This window comes from Paracoccidioides lutzii (assembly GCF_000150705.2).
Source record: "Paracoccidioides lutzii Pb01 unplaced genomic scaffold supercont2.2, whole genome shotgun sequence".
NCBI classification, from domain to species: domain Eukaryota; kingdom Fungi; phylum Ascomycota; class Eurotiomycetes; order Onygenales; family Ajellomycetaceae; genus Paracoccidioides; species Paracoccidioides lutzii.
In genome coordinates, this window is record NW_015440948.1 from 846,847 (window position 1) to 872,223 (window position 25,377).

The 25,377-nt window shown below is 44.8% G+C and overlaps 8 protein-coding genes across 8 annotated transcripts; 5 read left to right on the forward strand and 3 right to left on the reverse strand.

Moving 5' to 3' along the window:
- Positions 1–289: 289 nt before the first annotated feature.
- Positions 290–2,845, forward strand: PAAG_00905 (hypothetical protein; the record flags this gene model as incomplete). Its single annotated transcript, XM_015844176.1, has 4 exons — positions 290–347; positions 425–499; positions 580–1,851; positions 1,911–2,845. The coding sequence occupies 4 exons, from the start codon at positions 290–292 to the stop codon at positions 2,843–2,845; spliced, it is 2,340 nt and encodes a 779-aa protein (XP_015700957.1).
- A 1,607-nt stretch (positions 2,846–4,452) lies between these two features.
- On the forward strand, positions 4,453–4,995 carry PAAG_00906 (acetyltransferase; the record flags this gene model as incomplete). Its single annotated transcript, XM_002797001.2, has 1 exon — positions 4,453–4,995. One exon carries the CDS (start codon positions 4,453–4,455, stop codon positions 4,993–4,995), a length of 543 nt encoding a protein of 180 aa, XP_002797047.2.
- Positions 4,996–8,717: 3,722 nt separating this feature from the next.
- On the reverse strand, positions 8,718–11,154 carry PAAG_11186 (hypothetical protein; the record flags this gene model as incomplete). Its single annotated transcript, XM_015846879.1, has 3 exons — positions 8,718–8,829; positions 10,428–10,507; positions 10,621–11,154. The coding sequence occupies 3 exons, from the start codon at positions 11,152–11,154 to the stop codon at positions 8,718–8,720; spliced, it is 726 nt and encodes a 241-aa protein (XP_015703486.1).
- A 46-nt stretch (positions 11,155–11,200) lies between these two features.
- On the forward strand, positions 11,201–11,781 carry PAAG_11187 (hypothetical protein; the record flags this gene model as incomplete). The annotated part of the gene is made up of 2 exons (XM_015846880.1): positions 11,201–11,444; positions 11,549–11,781. 2 exons carry the CDS (start codon positions 11,201–11,203, stop codon positions 11,779–11,781), a joined length of 477 nt encoding a protein of 158 aa, XP_015703487.1.
- Positions 11,782–12,459: 678 nt separating this feature from the next.
- PAAG_00910 (hypothetical protein) lies at positions 12,460–14,103 on the forward strand (the record flags this gene model as incomplete). Its single annotated transcript, XM_002797005.2, has 3 exons — positions 12,460–12,900; positions 12,952–13,226; positions 13,452–14,103. The coding sequence occupies 3 exons, from the start codon at positions 12,460–12,462 to the stop codon at positions 14,101–14,103; spliced, it is 1,368 nt and encodes a 455-aa protein (XP_002797051.2).
- A 1,302-nt stretch (positions 14,104–15,405) lies between these two features.
- On the reverse strand, positions 15,406–18,671 carry PAAG_00911 (serine/threonine-protein kinase; the record flags this gene model as incomplete). Its single annotated transcript, XM_015844177.1, has 5 exons — positions 15,406–17,069; positions 17,139–18,189; positions 18,274–18,391; positions 18,473–18,531; positions 18,624–18,671. 5 exons carry the CDS (start codon positions 18,669–18,671, stop codon positions 15,406–15,408), a joined length of 2,940 nt encoding a protein of 979 aa, XP_015700958.1.
- Positions 18,672–20,544: 1,873 nt separating this feature from the next.
- PAAG_00912 (prp 4 CRoW domain-containing protein) lies at positions 20,545–21,208 on the reverse strand (the record flags this gene model as incomplete). The annotated part of the gene is made up of 2 exons (XM_002797007.2): positions 20,545–20,876; positions 20,971–21,208. The coding sequence occupies 2 exons, from the start codon at positions 21,206–21,208 to the stop codon at positions 20,545–20,547; spliced, it is 570 nt and encodes a 189-aa protein (XP_002797053.1).
- Positions 21,209–22,629: 1,421 nt separating this feature from the next.
- Positions 22,630–24,092, forward strand: PAAG_00913 (hypothetical protein; the record flags this gene model as incomplete). Its single annotated transcript, XM_015844178.1, has 4 exons — positions 22,630–22,760; positions 22,950–23,088; positions 23,212–23,538; positions 23,742–24,092. 4 exons carry the CDS (start codon positions 22,630–22,632, stop codon positions 24,090–24,092), a joined length of 948 nt encoding a protein of 315 aa, XP_015700959.1.
- Between the last annotated feature and the right edge of the window lie 1,285 nt (positions 24,093–25,377).

The window sequence follows — 25,377 nt, forward strand, 5'->3', positions numbered from 1 at the left end:
CCGCAGCCCTACGTCACACGACCGGACATCCGACCCTGACCATCCCAGATATGACATTTTGCCGCCCGCAACGTCCTTAATGGCATCTGGGAAGCGCCTGACGACTTGGATATAGCTAAACGAACTCTCTCGCCAACTGTGTTGTCATCGCCACATCCCTCATTTTCCCACTAGATTCTTCCACTACCCGGCGCCCTTCTGCTGAAATTGGAGATATGTCTTCTGCCTTAGCCAGAACCACGATTTACACAATTTACGTCTATTCTTTTACCAGTTCACGATCACCGACATGTCTACCGTGATACCTTCTCACGTGAGGAATCAACCAGATTCAACTGAGGGCCATGGTGAGTGAATTATTTTCTATTGACAGGATCGCTTTTGCAGTCTTTTAGTTGCACCATCTAATCCATCTTCTCAAAAGCCGCTTCTGCCGCCCTACACGCAGTCCGCCCGAGACCAACAGCGGCTGGAGGCGCTAACGATACTGGCCGTGCTGGTGAGTCTATTTTAAGGATTTCCATCCATTGGGCCGATCTGGGCCCGACGAATTTATACAAACTGACCCATATCGACTAGCAGGTACCGGCGGCACCACTGACACATCTGGCTACCCCGACCCATCAAAACTTTCTTCTGCTGATCAGGAAACTGCGTCTGCTGGTGCTGCCGCAAGCTTAGCATATGCGGGATATACGGCTCGAGAGATAAACGAAGTGGAGACTGAACACCCCTTGCGAAACCCCCAGCTTTGTACGACAAGTTACCAGGCCGCAAGCTTAGCGGGGAGGGTTCAGACCAGCAGAAATACTAAAACTATGGATGGCAAAGCTTTAGACCATAAAGGAGAAGTCCCTAAGGACAGCGAGGGCGCAAGGCTTGCAGCAACTGGTGCATTTTCTAAAAGCCGCAAAAGATCGGAATCAGCTCCCACTCCCCTTGACAATCCTATCTCAACCTATTCACTCACTGCGGCTACTACATGCCACAGAGTATTCTCGGGCCCGAAAACGGTACTGGGAGAGTCTGAGCCAGCGTTCGATCTTCGCCAGATTCATGAAGCAGCGTTAGGTAATGCCCGACGCGAACTGCATATCCAGGCTGATACACAACACGTAGAAGCTATGACAGTGGCCCGTCAGATGTTCTCTGTTATGCCCCGGGTGGAAGCTGCTGTATCCTCCATAACTTCGCACCACCAGGAGCCTACAACATTTGCGCGACGGTCTTCTTTATATGAGACCGCCCAAAAACTAGCGTCAGAGAGATTATCACAGATGCATAACGAACAAAAGGCACCCAGAGGTTACTACCATGCGGCTCATGTACTAAGGCGCTCGACTTCTATGTATGCGAAACTAAGAAAACGCGCTTCCAGTGAAAGCAGTGATACCGACATGGGAGAAGAGCTGTCTACAAGGATTCGATCGCAAATGACAGATTTCCACCATAAAATGGCGAATGTTGATACTGAAAAAATGGCATGGGACCATGAGTCTCTGATGAGAACAGCAAAAAAAAATGCGGACGCGGTAATAGATGACGTTGATCAACATATCTATGAGACCACAGGAAGACCACCTTCTCGCATGTTAGAAAAATTCTCAATGATCAATGGGGGAACAGATGATGTAGTTACTATTGGAACAGGCAAATCTGTAAAAGAGGGCGAAGTTGATCGTGCTGTCCGATCTAAAGCCAAGCAGACCATTGATGACATTATGGAGAGAATCGAGGAGCAACGAGCAAGGTGTTTAGAGGAGGAGCTTGATGAACGGGAAGCCTTGCGCCAGCATCAATTAGAGAAAGAACGCAGGGAATCAATGAAAAAGACTGTTCAGTATGAAGAAGGTTGGTGTCCTCCCTGGTTCCTTGCTTGCCTTTACTTGTCCTGTTAACACGCGTTACAGATGATGAAAGAAAATTCATGAGGGATGAAAAAGAAAGGAAAACACTACTAAATCGCATCAGCAGAAATTCAGGGGCCAGTATGTTTAGGCGAAAATCTGCAAAAGCCCGGGGGAAAGCTCGAGCAACGGAGGAGCTCCCGGCTCCCGGCGCCCTAACAAATGGCACCACAGCTCAGTCAGATGAAGAGGAAGTCATAGGCATGACCAGCGCTTCACAGCAGCAAAATTCTCCATTTATATCTCACATGGTCACTTGCAGTGCAGGAGAGTCTTCTCGATCAATACTGTTAGAACCCCACTTCCGTGGTCTGTCCCACCAATCGAGCAGGAGCTCCAACAGAACGCAGTCTTCCGCATCTGAAAATGCTAGCTCAACACTCAAGCTGTTTCCTAGGGATGTTAAACCCAGCCAGGATCAAGATCGCAATGTCCTCAAGATGACAGATAAGGTAGCGGATAACCGGCTTGCTTCAGGAGAGGGGCCTGAGAGACGAAAAAGCGCTCCTGCAGTAGCAACCGAGGGACCTCAAGTGAATGGCCCACTGGATACTGACGGTAGGCACCGACCCCCTGCAGCCAGGCCCGTCGCACGTCAATGGAGCTCAACTACCGAAACTTCTCGGGAGGTAACGGAGCGCAAGGATGGGGAGAGCAGAGTCTTGTCGCGACGTTCTTTTCGAAAACGAAACTTCCATATTCGTCTATTCAGCAGATCGAGTTGGAAGTCCGGTTCTGAAGCCGCTCCCGGCTCCTTCGAAGTACAACGGGAGCATACCCTTGTCCAAGCAACCACCGCCACAACCAATTTTCCCCCACCCGCTGCTGGTGCCGCTTCTGAACCAGAGGGTACTCCTGAGGCTCTAAAGGCCACCTCACGACAATCGTCGGTGACTAACACTTCTGGGAACCAATCTAAATTTACGGAGAATCTGTAGTTCCGTTGCTGGCTCTTTAAAACGAACTTTCGTGTCATATATAAAACTATATTATGAATTATTTCAGCGCAGTGCGTCGAAATTTCTCTGCTTCATATTTTCTTTACATTTGTTTCTCTTCTTAGACATACCTTTGTTCCCGGCGTCTATTGTTTCCCCAGCACTCAATCGATATCCCTATGCTTTATATCAAAACTCAAAATTCAGAAGTTCAAAAGCTGGTAGAATCCTGGAGTCCTCACTGTTGTGTCTTTTGGTTAGTTCTTCTTGTTGGATTGCTACGACTCCCCCGTCATCAACATTCATGTTCGGACTTTGGCTTCCCTTCTGTCACTATTATTGCAAGACCTGGTGTTTTTTTTTATTTTTATTTTTTTTATTTTTTGGTTTTTGGTTTTTGGTTTTTTGTCTTCGGTCTTATGGGTGGCGACAGGAGTGTGAGTTGCCATGGCAACTGGGCTATCGTTTTGGGCGACCGTGTTGTTATGCCGGATAGGGAAAAACTCTTGTGTGTTGCCATTTTATTCTCAAAATGAGGAATGGGTCGATTGGGTGAGACTTAATGTTCTGCACTAACAAGGGCGCTTTGTTGTATCATAGTTTCTTCTTGATACTCGATTCTCGCTGCTGAAACAGGTTTTCAAATGCATTTGGCCTCGCATTTGTGGTGTAGTCTCTCTTGTTCATTAGTTATTGGAAAACGCGTGCAAGTTGAGCAGAAATGGTTAATACACCTTGATCTGTTACTTTTAAGGATGTCCCCAATGCAATGACAATCTATTCTTCAAGGAAGGACCAAGAACCCTGTGTCCAACTATCAGCAGCTAAGGCATTTGGTTATGGGTTAAGGCCATTGTCGCCTAAATCTTCAGTTATGTGCTGGCCTAACAGCCCCTAGACTCATGGCTAGCCTTATGGGCATAATATTCTCCTCGCCCAATTATTCCAATTTGGATCCAGGGTAATTTCAGTGCAGTAACTTTCTTTTTTCTTTTTTTTGGTGACCTTGTTGTTGAGTATTCCCCTCCTTCGGACGTTAAAGCATGATCAGATCAGCAACTGATAATTCTATCTCCTCTCCAGGGTAAAATAATGGCTCTATAACTATATATGTTGCGGACAGTTCCCGTCGGCTATTTGCTTCATATTGTTGAAGTTCTTAATGTTTGAGGGAAAACTTCAATTCTTGTATGTCCTGCGACGGCTCTGACTACACGATCACATTCTGTGAGTCGCCAAACTGCTTCTCCCTTGGCCTTTAATGACTCGTGCAATCTGGCTTTATAAGTACTCCACGTACTGTTCCTCCACATAAATGGCATGGAACGACATCCAATATGGCCAATGTCCAATTTTAGACCTTAAATTACTCTAATATGCCACACACCAGACTACCAACTAGCTCGGCCCCTGCTGTGTCACTTATTTATTCGCCCCAATACAAAGATGGAGGGACCCCTCGTTCCTGATAACCCTGCTATCCAACCAACCCATAAAGTCCTACATGGGAGAACAGAACTGTTACGCTAGAACCCCTCAGCACGGCACATTCCGATGATTTATTCTCCTGCCTTGGAGGAAGCGAAAACTCGAGAATATGGGACTACATGCCTGATGGCCCCTTCGCCCCGAAGAAAGAATTCGACAGTTTTATTTCAAAAAAAGCCGAGTCAGAGGACCCACTGTTCTTCAGCATCGTTGATCGCACTTCCAACGGCAATCGTGATAGTGGCAAGGTAACTGGATTCCTAAGCCTTCTCCGCATCGATGTCAAGAATCGTGTGGTGGAAATTGGCTTCGTTACCTTTTCACGCGAACTACAGCGTACCACACCAGCAACAGAAACCATGTACCTATTGCTTAAATGGGTGTTTGAAGAGTTAAATTTCCGCAGGTGTGAGTGGAAGTGTAATGATTTGAATGAACCGTCAAAACGGGCGGCGGAAAGGTTGGGGTTTGTGTTTGAGGGTTTGTTCAGACAGCATATGATTGTGAAGGGACGGAATCGGGATTCGTCATGGTTTTCTATTGTCGATAGGGAGTGGGAGGGAAAGGTTAGAGGAAGTTTTCAAGGGTGGCTGAGTGCTGACAATTTCGATTCGGAGGGGAGGCAGATCAAAGATCTTTCGAGTATTAGACAAGGATACTAAAGATTTCGGGATTATCCGAATGTTAAGCCACAGCATATTTGAGAGATAACTGGGTGGCTAACATGAAATCTGCATACATGCATGTATGTATGTATTAGTTAGCTTCTAGAGATCAGATTCTCTCTGGATTGGATAAGTTAGTTGCCCCTGAAGCCCGCTCCCCAGTCTTCTACAATGCCTGCTTGCTCTCATTTCTGGGTCAATTTGCTGCCACTCCTCCCTGCTTGTCGTGAAGCACGGACTGCTCTTCAAATGCACAGCAGTATATGCCTACACCGACAAGGATCCGAGGTATTGATGGGCCCGTCTTCTTCATATTTGACCTAAAAATTCCAGGGCTGGATTCACGATTCCCCAGTTAAAATATTTGGGAACTTTAATAGGCCTTCTTAAGACATCGATCTCAACGTTTGCATTCTGGGCTTCTGCATCATCTATTTGAGTCAGGCAAGCCGGCCCTTTCCCGGCATCTTTGATAATATCATATATCTGTAGCTACACGACTTCACCTGGCTCCCGACGAGCCCTGCGAAGCCTCAGATGGCCTCTCAAGCATTCTGCTGCGGACCAGAATCAACAAGATATGGATTATCCCGCCCTGCATGTCCTTTACGTCGAACGCTTGCAGTCGAGAGTATATACTACGTCCTCGACTGCCGGCCGATTGAGGGTTCCTTGTCCTTGCCCAATGGGATTTTCGATATTTTTGTATCTTTTGTTGGTGACTGTTGCAAATTATGCGATCATGATTTGTTAGATTATTGAGATATTTGAGCTACCGGTTCCATTTCCTCTCCCCAAGGGTTGACCTCCGGGCTCAGTGATTCCCAGCTCTGACACCACAAATCTCTCAGGAAGCTCGTTGGGAAAATGCTCAGAAAGGGTCAGGACATTCCATTGGCACAGGGGCAGAGTCAAATGAACCCTTTTCTACAAGGATATCTCGTCATACAACAGTGTAAGCTTTGTGAGAACGCCTGCTTGCGATGGGAGTTGTCCATATCCGTTATCACCCCTGCCCGTGGTAAATCTAACCTAGCTCAACTCCTCCAGTTCATGTTAAGAGAACATCAACATGAGAGTTGTCTGTTTCAGTTGGCTGATGAGCTCTCATGATGAACCTGTCCACTCAACACAATCAACTACTAAACACTATCACCGACAGATCCCTTGATCTTGATGACTGGTTGGAACAGTGTTTTCATTACAATAGACGAGGCGCAATGTTCATAACCTCACTTTTCATTCTGGAATGACCTGGTCAAGAATATCTCGCCTGGCGCTGGCCCTTGCGTCGCGTTATTTTCATCCTACGGTTCCTCAATGAGCTATCCATTCGGAGATCAACCTCCCAATATAAACACGCTCGACCCAGTTCAGCGAATATCTCCCCGGCGTACTGATCTAATCCAGATATTTGGTTATTTACACGTGAAGAATATAACGTAGTGCAGAGCGTTAGCCGGTATTATGGAGAGCATGCGCATAATTTCTTGATCGCCCAAAGAGCTCCAAGATTACAGTTATATGGGAAATCACTTGTGGACATCCAGCCGTCGTTAGATCATTACTTGATAATTTGGCTCTTTCTCATGTTCGTATATTTTGCCGTTTAATTACGTGCGCGTCGCTGATCAGTATTATCAGGTTTTTCGCGAGTACCGCAAACAATCTGCCAAGATAACTCTCAAATTACTTGGGGATATCTATCGGACGATACATTCCTTCTCAGCTGTACTGAAAGAAATAAAACCCATGGCCTTCACAGGAGACTGGTGGCAAATGATGTTCTTCAGGCATAACCATCTGTTGCCCAATTCCTTTGTGATGTCGTTGTAAGGATGGGGTCTGATGACAGTCCTGATTTGAATCCTGCGCTGGATATGTATTACCGAAAAGGATGGTTACAAGCTGAAATTTTAGAGGACCGGCCAATCTACATATTTCCAACTGGCACTCATTGTAAGTAAATCTTTGTCCCGATCATGAAAATGGTTTCATTAACTATGGTTGATTATCTAGATGTGTCGAACATATCTTAGCTACCAATACTCCACCTTCCTTTTCCATCGGTTTCCAGCGATAGCAACGATAGAGGTTTTCAGCTCTTCTGTTATTGAGAAATTTAAACTGAGTTGAAAGTAGAATACATATTTTTGAGATTTACAGCAGCCACACTACCCTGAGAAGCTAAATTACTGAATGAGTTTTATTGCACTCGCTACGAGCTTCTTAAGAAATAATTACAATAATTACATTTTGCTTCTAGATGAACTGGAATTAGAAAGCATATTTGTGCTGATTTTCTGGTTAAAGGAGTTTATAGATTAGTTGAAAATTCTTAGTGATTGTGAAAGTATTGACAATCATATCCCAAGATTTCAATCTAAAGACAGGTGTTTTCAATGAGTACAGATGCAGAAGATTCAAAAACACATTCTTCTATAGTTCTGAAAAACTCCGTCTTCTAAAAGGACAAGTAAGACTTTAATATATTCTCACTTCTCATTCTTGACAGAATTGAAACTCCAACTGGTCCATTTTCAAGTACAATCACTTATTGTTTTCTGAAGATTATGCAATATACAAGCTGTATAAACTGATGCTTAACATTGTTAGATACCCTGTTGTATTTCTGAAGGAATTTGTGAATGTGTCGAATAGTTTCTTATTTTTTAATGTATTTAGTATTTCTTATGTATATGCAACATATTTATCACTCATTGCAACTTATATATCACTCTGTATCAATACCTCAACACTTCATGAATTACTTTCTCATTTGTCATTCACTATATGACACTCTATCTCATATCAATGGGAAACTCTTACTCAAGATAGTACTATATGAGAGAATGTGATGACTTTCATTTAATACTCAATATTAATATCTTTATCACTGAAACAACAGAGGCTTCAATTCATAAATTACTTAACTAGCTACCTCTAAAACTACAATCAGTGGTTGTTGAATAGTCACAAAATTTCTATTCAACTCTCATCTATCTCAAATGATGGCAAATAATAGTACAAAATCAGCATAACTTCTGTTGCAAGATGCAAAACTTCCGTCTCACATATTATTTCTCATTCTTTCAAGGCATCTGCTTCACCAGAGCTGTCATTTCAAGTTGCCTCAGGTTTAACAGTTACTTGCTCTTTCATTATCCTTACTCATATCCCTGTTGACCTGGTGTCGATGGAAGTTGATTATTGAGATTTCAAAGCGTAACAATCAATTTGAACTTTGATGTGTTTCAAGATATCGTTTGTCTGAGCTTTGTTTTAGTTAACATTAGCTCTATTTTGCCACAATTAAAAAGTGAGAAAATATGGATTAATGTATCACACTCACTCAAGATTTTTTTCATTTTCTTTATATCATATGGTGTCAGATACGCAGTGGGTCATGCAAAGCCGTGAAACCGAATGTATTGTCTTGAAAATGGGGGTAAATGTTCCACAACGCTAATGGCACCTCACGGTTAGCAGTAGCACTAAAAATAAATTATTAGACGTCAAAAGATGACATCTCGAGACTTACAAGAAGCTGCTGAGCAAAGTGCTAAAATTTCCACAAACACGAGTCTCCAGCAGGAAACGTGAAGGTTTCCATAGTACATCAGGGTAGTGGACGAAGCGTCAGATTCTGGATTCAGAGCCTTTGTTGACCTCGTCCATCCACCAGTCTTTGATCAGCCTCGCCTCCGCTTCTCTGCAAGTTAGACCACAGGCTTGATATAGTTCCTGGGTTCTTGAAGAAGCTCACCGTCCAGTCTAGCCTCTTGTCTCTTCTCCTCCATCTTCTCCTCCGCAATGCGGTCGAAATAGCTACTATAAAGATGCCACAGTATTAGCTTTTGCTGTATTTGTAACACCGGTGTTAAGATGAGAGCTGATGAATGCTGAGAAAAGTGATCATTCAAAGTGGAAGGCAGGACCTGAAGAAAACGAGAGCAGAAACGTGGAAGGACTCTCTCGTACCTCAGCCTTTTGAATACATCTCTAATTTTCTCCTTCCGTATGAAAATTTTTTTAGCTAGATGGCATGAAGAATGTTGGGAAAGATATTCGGACTCCGCCATGTTGGCTTTCATTGGATATATTGTCCTCTGAAATCGAAACTAGAAAATGCTGAGCAAATCGTATCAGACTCATGTTGTCTATTAGATGAAGGGTGGATAGTGAAACTTGTTAGAATTAAATCGCAGTCAAATTCTAAGAGACAGTTATGAAGGTTTCAACAGGCAATATGGCGCTGCCGTTGAGAAGAGTAAATCTTTAGAGAATGACGTCATCTTAATAAAGTTTAAGCTTAAATGTCCCTATGCCCCACAGCTACGGGTAGACTAACTATGATTAGCATAGTCTGATCACAGACCCACTTCTGTTTTAACGTCATCGCAAAAGTTTGTTATTGATTCAAATATATTCCAGCCGCCAGAGCATCGCCATGATCGTGCTCTCACACCTTCTTGCTACAGTGGATAATTTGATTAGGAAAAAAGATATTCATTGGAATGCTTGCTTTAATATGGCATGTTATTCTTCGAGAGGAAGAATTTTACAGATATCTCCTTCGCTCTTTCTTACGCTATGTACAGTACGTACGTAGTGTTTCGATGACGAGAGTCAGAACGTAGCAGGCAGAAGATAGTAGTATTCGTAATAACTAGCTAATCTATATGATGACTAAAAGAAGAAGAGAAGAACAGTGAGAAAAATATGAAATATATATACACGTGTGCAGGCGTTCGTGAGTCATAAGTGAGTCATACGAGCGATACGGCCGTAGCGGTGGATCTGAGTCATACAAGCGATACGAGGCATACGAGCGATATGATGCTCGTGATAGTTCCTAAACAACTGCTACTTGGCGCTTCATGATGCAATCATGCGAATATTGCTTCCATCGACTAGGCTACCCAAAATACCACAAGTCAACCTACTCTCATAACTTCTATTACTTCCAAAAAACTATTTTCCTCAACGTAGGCGGGACACGAAGGCACAAATCAAAATATTCTACTTTCTTTAGTTATGGCTTTGTCCATACATCTACGAAACAACTATTCCCTTATAGTACGACTCCCATGGAGCTCAAATCTCTTTATAATCTCTGGGAGGGAAAGGATGACAAGCTCGATGCTCCGGTCAAGAGTGTCCGAGCCTTTTTGGGTCCGTAAATATCGGGAAACTATGGTGTTATTTGATTGCTATCACTCATTGTCTGCTTAAGCTACCTGGCAATACAAAATATGAAGACAGGAGACAGTTTTTCCCTGCAGCTGTATCCTCCACCAATTGCTCATTTCCCAATTTTCTGCCCAGGCAAATCTGCAAAGCGGATCAATTCCTTAACTCGTTCACATTAGCTGACTTTGAATTTGCGCCAAGGGTACCATAAACTACATCTACACTTGCTGACTTACGTGGAGTTTAATACGTGTGGTATCACCAGTGGAATATTATGTCTTCCTCCGAGCGTCATCTCAGCGTGTTCTGAAGATGTCTGCCCTAGTCAATATGCCTAGCGAGTGGGAGGGGTATAAGTTCACAAGGAAATGAACATGAGTGGGGTAAAGAGAAAGAACAAATCTCATCCGCGAGACGTGCGTGCTATACTTTGCCAAAAATACCCTGCGCAGTCGTCACTGTGGTCGCAATCACAATACAACCACCAACCAAACACATTAACTCGCTGAAGATGGATACTTCCAAAAATCTGTAATATTTGTCAAAAAGTGCGCCATTAACTGGAGGACCTATCGAGGCTTTAAGGGAGCTTAGGGCCATACCCATTCCCATGTAAGTACCGACATCCCGGGGGTCTTTAGAACACATGGTAAAGGCCGCAGAAATTTCGGATATTATCGTCCCTAAAGTGAATCCAAATACAACGGAGTACATTACTAATGCCGCAGTGCTTTTTGCCACGTTTAGGCAACACAAGACAATGCCAGTGCTTATGGCCCCGATCCCTAGTACGTCCAATCGACCGAATTTGTCCGCTAACAAACCGGGTATGATTTGTCCAAAAGCGGAGGAGCTGTTGACAATTGCTAACAGATAGGAGGCTAGATTTGTGTCCACTCCCCTTGTGACTGCATAAGACGGGATGAAGAGCGGTGTGAAAAAGCCAATGAACATGCAGAACATGGCGGCCACGAGAAGGATAAATTTGATGCCTTTAAAGGCCGCTCCAATGAAGAAGTCAGTTGCTCAAGGTGGGCGGCGAGCCTTAACTGTAACGCACGAGAAGGCCATAAGGGGCAACATGACAAACTTAATGATTCTCACTGACCATCCAAAGCCAAGGGAAGAATCGTTCAGCAACTTTGAAATTGCCATAGGGAATATGACGCCACCGATAGATGAGCCGGCCACCGTTAGGCCCAATGCCGTTGCTCGATTCTGGCCGAAATATTGGGATACCGTTGCCATCGCTGGTATCATAAAAAATGCGAAATTGATGCCCAATCAAAACACCCTGTGCCAGCATGAATTGCCAATACTCATAGCAAAAGCTAACTATCATGAAGAAAATATATAGAGAATTTCCGCAGGGCGAATGAGCTATTTTTATGTCCGATTGCGGGTTCTAATCGCGGTGGACGAGGGAGGCATACCCATGCACCGAAACGATCAAACAATGGGCCTACTATTACACCCATGGAGAACTGTAAAAATACTGACAAAAATCCAATCCAAGGCACGCCTGTATTCCTCCATCCGGTGATTCTGCTAAATCTATTCGGGTGTCTCCTTCATCGAATTTACTCGTAGATATTGGACTCTGCCCATTTTCCTTATTCAGCTCAACTTCTGCTTCTGTGCTTGTCATGGTTCTCTCAGGAATACGCGTGAGAGAGGGAAAAAAGGCTTTCCAAGCTTGGTGCGCCGCGCTGCGATCTGGTAAGACATCTTAGATAATGAAACGCTTTATATACGAAAATATGCTGGAATTAAATTATTATATTCCCCGCTCCCCGCCATGTATCTGCCCCTGAATTCGGTGAATTCGAGGTTCTAGCCAAAAACGTGTCAAATAAAGTTCAGCAAATAGCGAGGCATTATGGACCAAAAACGCAAATGCCAACCTCGTTCATAAGATTGACATTTCATAACCTTCAAACTCCTTAAGTTTCCTCTTTATAAAATTAAGAGTGCGAAAGGTAGGAGTCCATCGAAATATGGCATTGGGAAGTTCTCCCTGGTCACCCTGTGGTTGATAATATTCCGGCAAAAGGGGATAATCTGCGATCGTAGAGTGGCGAGCGAACTATGTCCGACACCGAACGTCAGCGGAGTAGGCCTCCAGTGTGCGTATATACCTGGTGAAGTCTATTGTGTTCCATCATAACAGCGAGAGTTGTATAGCTCAATGTACTCTTTGCAGGACACGCAGGATTCGGTGTAATCGAGAGTCTCCTTGAAGTAAAAACAAAGCTTGCATTTATGTGAATGATTCAGTACACGCTCCATGGAGAAATCTTGCTAGAGCTGAAGCACCACGCACATCGGTCGAGTCAGCATTTGACACAGAATCTTCAATATCCAATAGCGTTTCAAGAGGCCCAAGTTCATCCGTCATTGTCACTTCTGACTGGCTTGGAAGCCCCACCCACTTCCGCTTGTCAACCGTCTGAAGAGATGGAGCTCTTAAAAGCTAAGGTTAGACAATTTCAAGAACAGCTGTCTCAGGTAACTGAGAAGACTTCTGGTTTTCCTTCTTTGACCTCTATGTCGACCGCAAACATAGAAACAACATCCTCATCATTAGCTGGAACCCTGTCGGTTCATTGTGATAGCAGCATGGTTGGCGAAGCCCGGGCCATTAGTGGAAGTGTTTTCCGTAAAAATCATCTATTCGGCCAGAGCCTTTGGATCAACGGAGCTGAGCAGGTCAGTCACGAAGTAGATATCTCCAGACAAGTCATTTAATAGCAGCAATAGTTCCTTCGAGATGTTCTAGATTTCGTCGAGCCGCATATACAACATAGCTGCGAGGAATCCTCCAGCATGAAAAGGTGTAAGCGTTTAGCTAAGGTCATAGCTGATATTCTTGTCGCCTGTTATCTGAGGACAACAGAGACTGTCTATCGTATACTGCATGTCCCAACATTCAGAAAGGACTATGAAGCAGTGTGGGCGGCTGGATTAACGCCCGATACGGCATCCCTGGTCCAACTCAAGCTAGTTCTTGCAATCGGGGCTGCCACATACGATAAGTAGTTTTCGCTGCGCCCCTCGGCCGTTCGCTGGGTCCACGAGGCTCAAACTTGGATTTCAGAGCCTGAATTCAAGGCACGATTAAGCCTTCAATCTCTCCAGACCAGTGTCCGCTTTTAATTGCTCGACAAAAAGCGAGTGTAGGTGGGACACTAATCTGGATATCAGCAGGATCCCTACTCAGAACAGCAGTCTATACGGGGGGTTGCATAGAAATCCTGCAGCTTTGATACCGAGCCACCTGGTAATTTCAATGATGATCAACTAATGGTTGGGGATGCCGTGCCGGCGCCGGAAGATACATTTGCCCTTCGTGCGACATTTCCGATTCGGTTGATGATCACTGAGTTCTTGAATAATTTCGGATCCTGTGGTACCTATGAGGAAACACTTCGCCTTGGTGAATCTCTGAGGGCAGTAGTATATAATGAACTGTGCCAGAACCTCCAAAGACATATCTCAAGAGCAGGCCTTTCCCCCTCCCGATTTCAAACCCAGGTAGTAGATTTCATCATGATTCATTATATGTCGGCTCTCCACGTTCCGTTCTTCATTCCCGCACTGCACGAAACCACTTATACATTATCTCGGAAAGTAGTGATAGAAACGTCTCTTAAAATTTGGCGTGCAGTGTGGCCGTCCTCGCGACTCATACCTACCCTACCCCATGACAATGCTACACTGCGACTAGATGAAGACGACCTGGTACGACTCACGATATCTGGATCTGAATTCTTTGGCGCTGCCACTATGCAGGCTGGCCTTATGGCGGCAACAGAACTCATGTCCCAGCTGCAAGGGGCAAGTGGCCTGAGTCCAGCACCTTTGCGGTCCGACCTTCTTGCTGCAATAAACATGGTCTTCAAGGTGCATTGAGGCGGAAGAGACTAACATCAAAGGACATGTGCTTCTCTGTTTAGTAGCTGCTCGGATTGATGGACACATCAAGGGACTAAGGAAGAATTAATTCCCAGTAATACTGGTTAGTGCAGGGGAGGAAGCCACAGAAATATGTTTACGAATATTAGAAGAAAAGGCAAGCCACGGCGAGATCCGGGGAGGTTGCAGACCAAACGGGATTAAATACACCCGAGGGAATCGAAGATTGGGATACTATGGTAGGTTGGTTTGCCATTTTTCTCCGATTTTCCGTGTCTCTAATGTATAATTAGATGTCAGTGAGCCAGTGTAGCTTTGGCAGCGAAGAGTCTTGCAACATGGCTATTCTATATTGTACCCAGGTGATATGAGACATTGATGCCCTTGTACTTTCGCCGCCTTATAAACGGAGCATCAAATAACAGAATGAAAACATATTGATTACAGATTGAATTCAGTTTTGAGAGTACCAAGAAATAAAACTCATTGCCAAAGGTCGAAAACGGAGTTAAAATTAGCTTGTTATCTTTCAGAGTGAGAATACATCCATCAAAAACAAGAGGAATGGGAATTATGATCTACAGGCAAGAAAAAAAAATTAAAATATGACAAGATGGAAGAATATAATTGGGAATCTAGATGAATAATGAAGTTTCACAAATCTGGCAAGGTTAAACAAACGAATCGGGAGAGAAAAAAAGGGTCGAGAAAATATGTAAAACGGGAATAGGGACTCCACTAATACGCCACAACAATTCAAAAATGTGAATAGTAAATAATACAAAATAATATAACAAAGGTAAACAGCGGTATTATGAAGAGAATTTATTTCTAGGGAATATAGACAAATCAAATGAGATGAGAAGTAAAATGGGGGAAATAGAAAAGCGGCTCCAGCATACGAAATCACAATTTCAGCGGAGGCCAAATTGGTGATTTATTACAATAGGACCGCATAAGAGGAAGGTGGAAAGAGTGACAAAATGTAGAAGGCAATAAAGTGGGTATGATAAATTAATATATTCCAAAGAAAAAAAGAAAAGGAAAAGGAAGAGGAAGAAGAAGAAGAAGAAGAAGAAGAAGAAGAAGAAGAAGAAGAAAACTCCAAGAAAGAACAAAAATTAAATACTACCAGTTTGAAGACCAAGAAATACTTAGTAGGCAAGCAATTGTCCAGGAGAAATACGTGGCTTTTCTCCTACGCCTGTCACTCTAGGAGTGGGGGACTATCCCGTTAATCCCTAGAGGTTGAGGTTTCCGATGACATGAAATACGTATATGTAACAGACCAAATCTGAGTCATTCGCCCGCAACGGTTGCCTTCGAGTGCGAAAGACTAGGGGATTCTGATGTAGTCGGGTCATCCGCAACGCGAGAAGACTCATCAGGTGCTGCGGAGGGCGAGGCGTCATCGCTATGGGCAGGGTTTGGAGACTCGGGTTTCTCATCTAGCGACAAGGAACGTGGAGGATGTGGTGTTTCTGGCCCAACTGGCTGTCCTGCGGGGTGGAACGTTGGGCATGCCGGCTCTTGAATATTATTGTCGGGAAGTAGCTGTGGCTCTTCGAGAGACTGTCCACTTGGGGTTCGTGTCCGTGCGAAATCAAGCGATTCCCTTGGATCTAAATCGGACGGGGAGATTGGGCCCGGGTCAGTGTTAATAGTAGGGGTATCATCGGTGAAACTTCCAGCATCGCGGAAGATCAGCGCTGTCTCGTCGCAGGTACTGAAGGCATCCACGTCCTCTATATCTTCATCGTCACAATCTAACACAACTTCGTCCTCTTCCTCCATAATAATTTGGCTTTTTCTTGCTCCTGATCCTGCGGCTCCAGCTCCAGAGCTCGCACCGATCACGCCTTCCCTCGACTTTGCCAACCCCGGTGTTCCGGGACCGCTTGAGAGCGGAAAGGCAGAAGTAGCAACAAAAGGGCCTTTGAACGGTGATCTTTTTCGGCGGGCGAAAACAAGACCTGATGGTGGCGAGGAAAGGAGGCAACTGGGAGCGGCTTCGTTGTAGGCATTGTAGATTGCTCCATTATGGTGACCCGGGTGGGGAACAGATGAAGGTCCAGCACCTCGGACAATTCGGATATTACTTGGGAAGGGGGTGCTGGAGCTTGGAGCGGCGGCTAAAACTTTAACGGAGGAGTGGGGGGATCGAGTGACTGTTTGTTTTGCAGTGGCTGCCGGTGTTGATGCTGTATTAATACTGTTAGAGGAGATGGAAGATGTTTTCGAGTGCGAATGAGCGTGATGAATACTCCGGATTGATGAGACGGACGATGAAGTGGACTTTCGCCCATGTAAACCAGATAAACGACGGTACGAGTTGCGAGGGGTGAGAGGCGAAGGCGATAAGGAATTGCGGTGATGTGACACATTTGTGGTGCTAATTGGTTGGGGTTGATGAGAAAGGGAGCCTGAACGACCAGCGCTACGATAAGATGCATTGCTGGGCGTAAGGCTACTTGCTGTAGATGAGCGTTTCACCCGCACTGGGGTTTGTTGGGCGCCGTTAAAGGTGTCATTTGTAGGGTGGGCTTGTTTGGTCGCTGGCTCCTTATTTTTAGGCGGAATGGACTTGTCTGTAAGAAACTTGAGCGACGGTGCGTGAGAAAACGCCTTTGAATGTGGTGACTTGGCACGCTTTGTTGATTCAATCAACCAGTGTTTGATCGATGCAAGCTGGCTGATGATGGGATGCTGTCTACGCCGTGTGCCATGCCGTCTCAAAATACCATGGGGATGTGACAAATCAGGCTGAGATGCACTGAGGTGAAGTGTGCTTGCACGGGACCTTCGATTCTCTTCTTTTGGTGGGGGAGTCGGTCGGTGGCGGGAGGAACTAGAAGATCGGACTAACGAATCCTTCTCTATTGGTGGGGGCGGGAGAATAGAGGCAGGGGACGAGGCAATGGCGGTTTCCGGAAGCTTAGGAAGGTCCGGAACTACGATTTGAGCTGCATATGTGATATTATCAATGACTATTCAGATAATGACAGGACAGACGGCAAGTAACGTACACTCACGCGTTGTGATGCTTCTCCTATCTCTCCTTCCCCTGCTTCTCAGTGGCTCCGTCGAGTGGCCTTCCTCCTCATCAACCTCGACAAGAGCAGCGGATATCCGTTCAAGGCGGCTACTGGCTGCGCTCAGTCGGCGTAAATTCTTGGATTCAACCTCCCTCTCTCGACGTTTTCGTTCTCTTCTCTTCTCCTTCCGTTCCTCCTTCTCGATTAAAAGTGCCCACCAGCCTGCCAGGGTATCACAACGCTGCGCAAGAACGCTCTCTATGACCTGATCTATGTTGACACCAGCGCTCCTCATCCTCTCAAGCGTTGTCTTCTCCAGAGGCGTCGAGAATGGGGGAGGTCGTGCTAATTTCAGAATGGCCTGTTGCTGTGGGGCATGTTCTGCGAGAAATGTATGATTCAACACCTCGCACAATGTGGGCCGGAGAAGTGGACGTTTCGATAGTAACTGACTGATCAGCGATTTTGCATCCTCGGGAAACCGATCATTATACGCGGGTTCTCCCGTTAAAATCCGGGTTTTCGTAACCTGGTCATCATCGTCATCGTAGGGCAGTTCCCCAGCAATAAGCGCGAAAAGAATGATGCCCAAACTCCATACGTCAACCTTTTCACCAGCATACTTTTCGCCTTTGAGCATTTCAGGTGCGCTGTAACAGACGGTCCCGCAAAATGTCTGTAGATAACTAGCCTTTCCCTCATACTCCCTGGTGAAACCGAAGTCACATAACTTGACATTCTCGTGCTTATCAAGCAGAATGTTTTCCAGTTTCAGATCGCGATGTACACAAGACTTGCTGTGGACATAACTAACAGCCCCGACCAGCTGGGCGAATATGCGCTGGACCTTCTCAAGAGGCATCGGCCCATTGCGAATAAGATAGTTGTACAATTCATCACCAGGGCAGTACTCCAAAGCCAGCCAAACAAATTTCTCCGTCACGATAACCTCGTACAGTCGAGCAATATGGGGATGAATGAATTGGCGATGATGGTGGATCTCTCGCGCAAGGTTTGCGTCTTCTCGATTTGATGACTTCAGCACGACCTACATCGTTTGAACCATCTCATATATTAGTTTCTCAAAACCCGAATATTGCCCCTCAGGGGATAGACGTAATATTTGCAGTACCTTGGAGCCATTAGTAAGTTTGTGAGTCGCGAGATAGACCTTTCCAAAGGACCCTTTGCCTATTAGCTTCCCGAGGTTGTAGTTTCCGACATTCCGTATATCCTTCGAGGAGAATTCTCTATAAAGCCGAACAGTACAAAGTCAATATAAATCCGTGTTTCGTGGAATTTAGAGATATGTGACTCCAAAAACGGTTTACACGGGACAAGGCGTAAAGGAGGAAACCCACTCTAGTAACTCTTGGTAAGAATGGACAAGCTATGCGACACCGGGAAAGGATGTCAGTCAAACCATGATTCCAAAACAGGCAGAATAACATAACCATAAAAATCAATCCAAGCACCACGCACCTTATCCTTATGAAGCTGGGACTCAAGCTTCGACTTGTTGGCCGGCATGTGTGAAGTATGGGCGCGAGAAATATCTGAAGCTGCCCCTCGCGTTCCTCTCCTCCTTGCTTGCGGATGGCCAAGCTACCGCAGGTCTGCCATGTAATAACAGGGATCATATATTAGTCCTTAAGGTGGTGTACAACGATAGAGGGCATCAACGGATGGATTTGCGGCGTGATAGAGCTGCGATGGTTGTCGGTGGTGGTTGATAAGGCCGAAGTTTGGAGTTTGACGTAGTCGCGGGCGGATAAATTCGACTGAAACGCGCAAGGTCAGCCCTGGACCCTGAGAAAAAATAGGCCCCTACAACCACTACGACAAATGAGCAATGTAAAGTATGCCCATACTCCAACGAAGCCACTTATTCAATACAAATATTTGATATTCATCTCTCTTAGCTAGTAAGATTGAGGTTTCTCAGGCAGATATACTAAGCTAGCTGGCGAGGTTTCTTGGCTCTGGAATAATAGATATGGCTTCGGCGTGAGTTTTGACTCCCGATCTACAACTGTGAAGACATTAAAGAATGTGTACTTATACAAGTATTTAAGTGGATTGAACATGTGGCTGTAGCTTCCCATAGGCATACAACTCTACTTGTTGGGGACCCAACACAACCACGCATCTATCATTGACCGATTGGAAGATGGAAAGATTAAAATTGTAAACTGGGTTTTGCCAACAAAGCAGATATAACTAGAAATTCACCTACCGTGAGAACAGGGGAAACTGAGAGGCTGCTATTTCGAACTCTCAGCTGCTTCGTACAAGGCAGTGATATCAGCAGCGGCTATCACAGATTCCAGCGCCCATCATCATGAGTTCAGGATTTCTAGGAAGCGAAAAGAGCAGCCCTATATTTTCAACCGGGACATCCTCATACAAAGGGAAAGGCTAAAATATACGGCGTTCTTGAAGCTAAAGGTCTCAAACTTTGACAAACCGTGGATACATGCCTGTGGTACAGTGGTTGAATGGAGGTTGAATGGCGGTTGAATGGTGGGTTTTTAATGGATGGCTGATTGCACCATCATCCATTATTCATTGCACCCTTGCTCAGGTTGGTTCCAAGCTTTGCCGCATTTATCACATGGACCCTGATAGACTTCAGGACCCTGAGAAATCTCCGAGATGCCTTGGGAACAGTTCGCTTCCTGCCATTCAAAAGATAGTTAGTTTTCCTGGTATTTTTTTCTGGAGGAAACCTGTTCAGGGAGTTGAGCAGTCCCAGATCCCATCATATTTGTCACCCAGAATGAAGAAAAGAATATGTGAAACAGACTCAACATGTTTCTTATCAGGATCACCAAGAAGCAAAGAGCTAATATTTAGTTGCTGTGCCGTAGCTTTCTCTGCAACAGATTATTGTTTCGTGATATTCAGTTACATCACTAAATATCAAAGTGAAGATTGTGATTTTGATGTACTTAAGAGCCATATGAACAGGCTTCATTTTATGCAATAGAAAGGGGTGTTTGTGTCAGCTACTTACAGTGCATTGCTTGGTTGCTTAATTGCTCAGTTGCATTCATCATTGAAACCAGAAATGCATAATCACTTAGAAGTAGAAGTGATCAGTGTGTTAGAAAACAAAAAAAGGAACACAGTATGCATCATTCAATGAAAAATGTATGCATAATATATCTCAGAAAGAGAAGTGTACATGAAACTATCACTAGACATAAAATAGCCAAGCTTCTCTGACACTATGAGTCAATTTAGAGTGAAAACATTCAACATCCTTTTAAACATTATATCAACTCAACTTGAATTCAATAAACAGAACAAGAGTACCATACACCAAGACCGCAAAGGGCATGCCAATGGCTCCATATTAAGCGGACAATCCTCTCATTCGTTACTCTTCAGTTAATCAAATTTAAAGGACTGCCAACAGCCCAAGACCCGCACCAATTAACGCAGCTTGCCCTCCGAGCTTGTTAGCCGCACCGGTAGGATTTGTAAGGGGCTCTGTTGCGGTGGCTTCGGAGTCACCTGGCAGAGTGAACGATGGGAGAGTCGGGGTGGGGAGGCTGAAAGTATCAGAAGTAGTGGACGAGCTGGAGGAGTCATCGTCGTCATCCCCAGGTGGAGTTGTCGGGCTCGTGGTGGGAGGAGCGGTCAGACTTTCAGTAGCATTGCAATCTGCGAGAGAGCTGCCCTCGGGACAACAACCGGAATCTGTACAGAAGGTCCCCTTGGGGCAATATTCTGTCCAGCGCAAACGGTACGTTAGTTTTGGGAATTCAGCGCCCGATGCTGGAGATGGAGAGAAGGTTTATTGTGCGGGGATGCATATGCTTACTTCCGTTTGTGCAGCATGATTCGCCTACGGTAGGGTTGTAACAATGAGGGAAACTTCCGCATTCCTCATAGCCTTCGCCACAAGACTTCACGCAGCTATATGGTCGCCTGATGGGCTTGCAGAGGTTCAATTGTCGGCTCTGCAGCTTTTGAAGAGCCATGGCGGCCATGTTGTGGCTGGGCTGCACAAGAGCTGCAGAAACAGCGCCAGCAAAGAGCACAATGGATGAGATATGCATTTTTAATTGTGGTATGAACTAAGAACGAGAGTGAATGGGTATCAATATTAAATTATGTATATCAAAGGAGCGAAAGAGCGACTGTTAAAGAGACTGCAAGAAGGGAGCGAAAGGGGTCCGGCGGAGATTTAATTCTCAGGAAACAAACTTGGAAAGGGAGTAATAAATCTATCAAGCAAAGGAGAGCGGCTGAGTCTCATATTTAAGGATCTGGACGGACGGACATGCTAACTTTCATTCCAAACACGCCATTAAGAGCCTCACTCCCTTTGCCCTTCCATTGGGGGCTGTATATCTCACTGCAATTCGGTGGGAAATCACAGAGATGGACATACGGCGAGGATTCAATACGAGGGATCCAGATTTCAATCTGTGAAAAACAGGACGGCCCGCCGATCCGCCGAGACAGAAAGGGACATCATGACAATATGTCGGGCCCATCCGCAGGGGGGAACAGCCAGTCCCAGGCCATGATATACGAGGGCCCATTTTGAAATGAACCATGTTAAGCTGGATGCTGAAAAAATACAGCATAATCTTTGAACTTGAAATTGAAAACGTGAGGTCACAATCATTTTTGTTCCTCATCTGTCTACCAAGGAATGAAGGGTCGACTTCCCATTGCGACCGTAATGCCTTCGAAATCTGAAGAGCTTTGTTCTTCATCTTATTTGAAGGGTTCTCGCATAATGTCACATTTGGTGCGAGCCTCAAGCGCCTCAAAATTCAAAACTTGACAGCACATCCCATTTAGGGAAAGGGGTGAACAAAGTCCAAAGGTCGTAAATCCAATCACCGACGATCAAGTGATAGTCGATGCCAATCCTTCAGCCTGGCTTGTCTTAGCGCAAACCCAAGTTGATCATCCAGTTGCTTGCTGTCTGGAGAATCAGTGGATGGGGGATATTCGATTCAAGACACATCCATCAAGGCAGGTTTATTTGCAATCAAAATGTTGCTCATATGTTGTTAAATAAATATTCCGTAAATATCCAACAGCTGGTGCGGTTATGCAAAACAAACACCCTTAAGACTAGACTGCACAAGCCAAGCAAAATCAAAGCACAATTGATAATACCGTATCCAAACTAAGCCACAAGCTAAAAGCAGGAAACAAACAGTTTAAAATAAATAAATAAATAAATAAATAATAAAAAGAAAAAACCATTTTCATTAGTTCAGTCCCAAGGTTAGTTAGGGGATAAAGTTACCACTCAAGGCTTGGCGGCGGCTAACCAGCCAAGTGAAAACCCCGTCCCCAAAACACAACGACGACAAACGATATAGAACACAAGGGGTGATGTTATGTTCGGGGGAGACCTCCCCAATCAAATGCGTCTTTCTCTCTGGGATCATTGTGGGGATTCAAACGACCATGTTTCCCGCAAGTGCTTCAGACGTTTTGTTGATCAAACCATGCGATGGCTGTAGGAGAAGCAATTGAAGAACAGAGTTTGTCACGGTGTCACGAAAGGCATTACTATCCCGCCAAAATCGGCGATGCGTTTAAAGACCACCAGCTCCTGGTTATTGCAAAGCTTGGATATGGCGCGTATTCTACTGTCTGACTTGCATGGGATCAGATGTTCGAAAATCCCATCTGCTCCTGAGAAAGATTGTCAGGAATACTAATATTCACCCACTCTCTGGCAAAGCAGTGCCCTTAACTCAAAGTGTGCGTTAGCCATTGCCGAATCTTCCCCAATTCTTAACGAGACTAATACGCTTGCGGCGATTAAAGAGATTTGCTGACACGGATCAACACAACCTCCCGGCAGATGGGCTTTAGGCGTCTTGCAGACGATATCTTTGAAATCGATAGAGCTTCCCTCATGGCCGACACTACTGCATCTTCTCAAAACCCCATGGCCAGAGTATTCGTGTGTTACAGGAGACATTTCCAAATTCCATCCTGCCCAAGCTTCTTGTGAAATCCATCATACACGCTTGTGGTTTTCCTCCAACTTGTTTCCTTCGAGCTGCGGTGTCATCCATGTTAGTAGGTTGAAACGAGATGGCGAAACCTTTTGCATCTACCCACTACCATACTTGGAGCAGACATGTCACCTCAGAATGTTCTGATGCAGCTCGAGGATGATAACAGCCTCAAGGACATCGAGGACCAAGAGCCGCGAGATCCTAGTGTCCCTATCATCACGACTGATGGAGCGGCTCCCATGTACAGGTCTCGGGAAACTAAGCTGGGGTTTTCAGGCCTCCCAGTTACCCTGCTCATCAAAATATCTCCAACGGTGGAAGACTCGGATATCCAATATATTTTGGGCCAGTGCCAACGGAAGCGCATATTGACTATTAACCAGATCAATGGGGTCAAATAAATGCTTCCCTTCCGTAAACTTAAGTGTGTGATTGTTTTGGCCTTGAGTTAGACATACTATTACTGGGTGTACGTGATTCATGTCTACTAATATTTACCTTTCTACTAGTATTTACCATGACACCAATAGACCACTCAACAGGATATTCCCAGGGAAGGCTCCAAGTAAGTCAGACATCCACCAATCCCGTTTAGTCTGCCCTTCTACCAGTCGCATTTGCCCGAAATCAGGAAGGACTGGAAAGTCTGCCTTCATTTTTAGGCTACATGAAAGAAGCTTATCCAAGTCTGCACATAGGCACGCGACAGGGCGTCCGAACCCCACATCCCCAAAACCTCTTTCGAGGACTTCGTCTCCACAATCCCAGGCGAGGAAAAAGACCAGTTTCTCAAGTTCATACAGAAGATACTAACTTGGGATCTGGAAGTGAGGCCCAACTGTACAAGCTCATCCAAGATGAGTGGATGATGAAGCCTGCTTCAGAAGAAGATATGGTGTGTTTGAGGAACCAAATCGGTGTATGTAACATGGATGACTGTGGATAGTATACGTACCGCTTCCAAGTTTTCGCAGAGTCTATTTGGGATTGTGTTCTAGTAGCATGGATGCCTTAGTTGCCGCAGATGAATGCAGGAGGCTACATATTAGTAGGTAATTGCCATTTCCCACTATCTGCATTATTATCAAACCAAGAAATCTACATAGGAATATTTCTATGTAAGTATGAATTGAGGGTACAACAAATCCAAGCATCCAAGTACTTCCCGCGATATTGTTTCCCCAGCCTCTTCTGTGACAAGGTTCAAATTGACAAGGGCTCAAGATGTGGCAGCAAATAAAAATAAAAAATAAAAAAAGGGGCAACTAGAGACTGCAGGAGGGATTTTATAAACGCTGCTTCAATGAAAACGTCCAAACTCAAACATACAGACAACGTGCTATTCAGTCAAACCATCTCAAATTGCTCAATCCTGCAACATCTTCTCATTTGAACAGCCGTTCTAGCTATCTTTGAAGCGCCTAGTGATTTTCAATGATCTCGATCCCTTCTACGGTCAGATAGGTTTTGTCAGGCAGGCGGAGCAGAATAGAGTTGATCCAGGCGGCTGTCAGTTGAAATTCAGTTAATTTAATCAATCCTCCATAATTTGCTCCATTTCCCATTCTTGTTGACGTTCAGCAAGCCTCCAAATTTATTACACTTTTGCTCAACCAGATAACTTCAGTCGCAAGTTCAGCAAGGAAGGCCTTTCAAAGCCAAACTTGTTACAAGATATTTAAGATGATATCAGGAAATAAAAAGGTAAAAGGAGAAAACAATGATCCAAAGGCAAACACCACACACCTTAACAGATTCGATTTCGAACCCTGATTACACCCAGCAAGCAATTGATCGGCATGTGGAACATACTGACCAACCATAGCGTCACCGAACTGAAGTAAAAGCCCTCGGATCGAAATGGTACCTGCATAAAAATTTGACAATCAGGTTTCTTGCATGGCAAGACATTTCCGGAAGATAGTTGTGAATCGAAAACTGTGATGATCAGGTAATTCACCCAGCGCATAATATAGGAGATAGAAATCATGAATATTTCACCCAGGGCTCACCGCGCACCCAAGGGTGTGTTTAAGAGAACAAAGAGCCTCGCCACGTGGTTAGTTCACGCATCGCGCCTCTCAGGCTAGGATCATTTAGAATGATTTTCCATCACTACATTCATTCATGCCACCCGACAATCAGAGAACCCAAGGGTTTATTCCAGGATAAATGGAGAAAACACTAGCGATCATGGGTGTTGTCTTTTATATGAAGAGTCAAGATTCGGG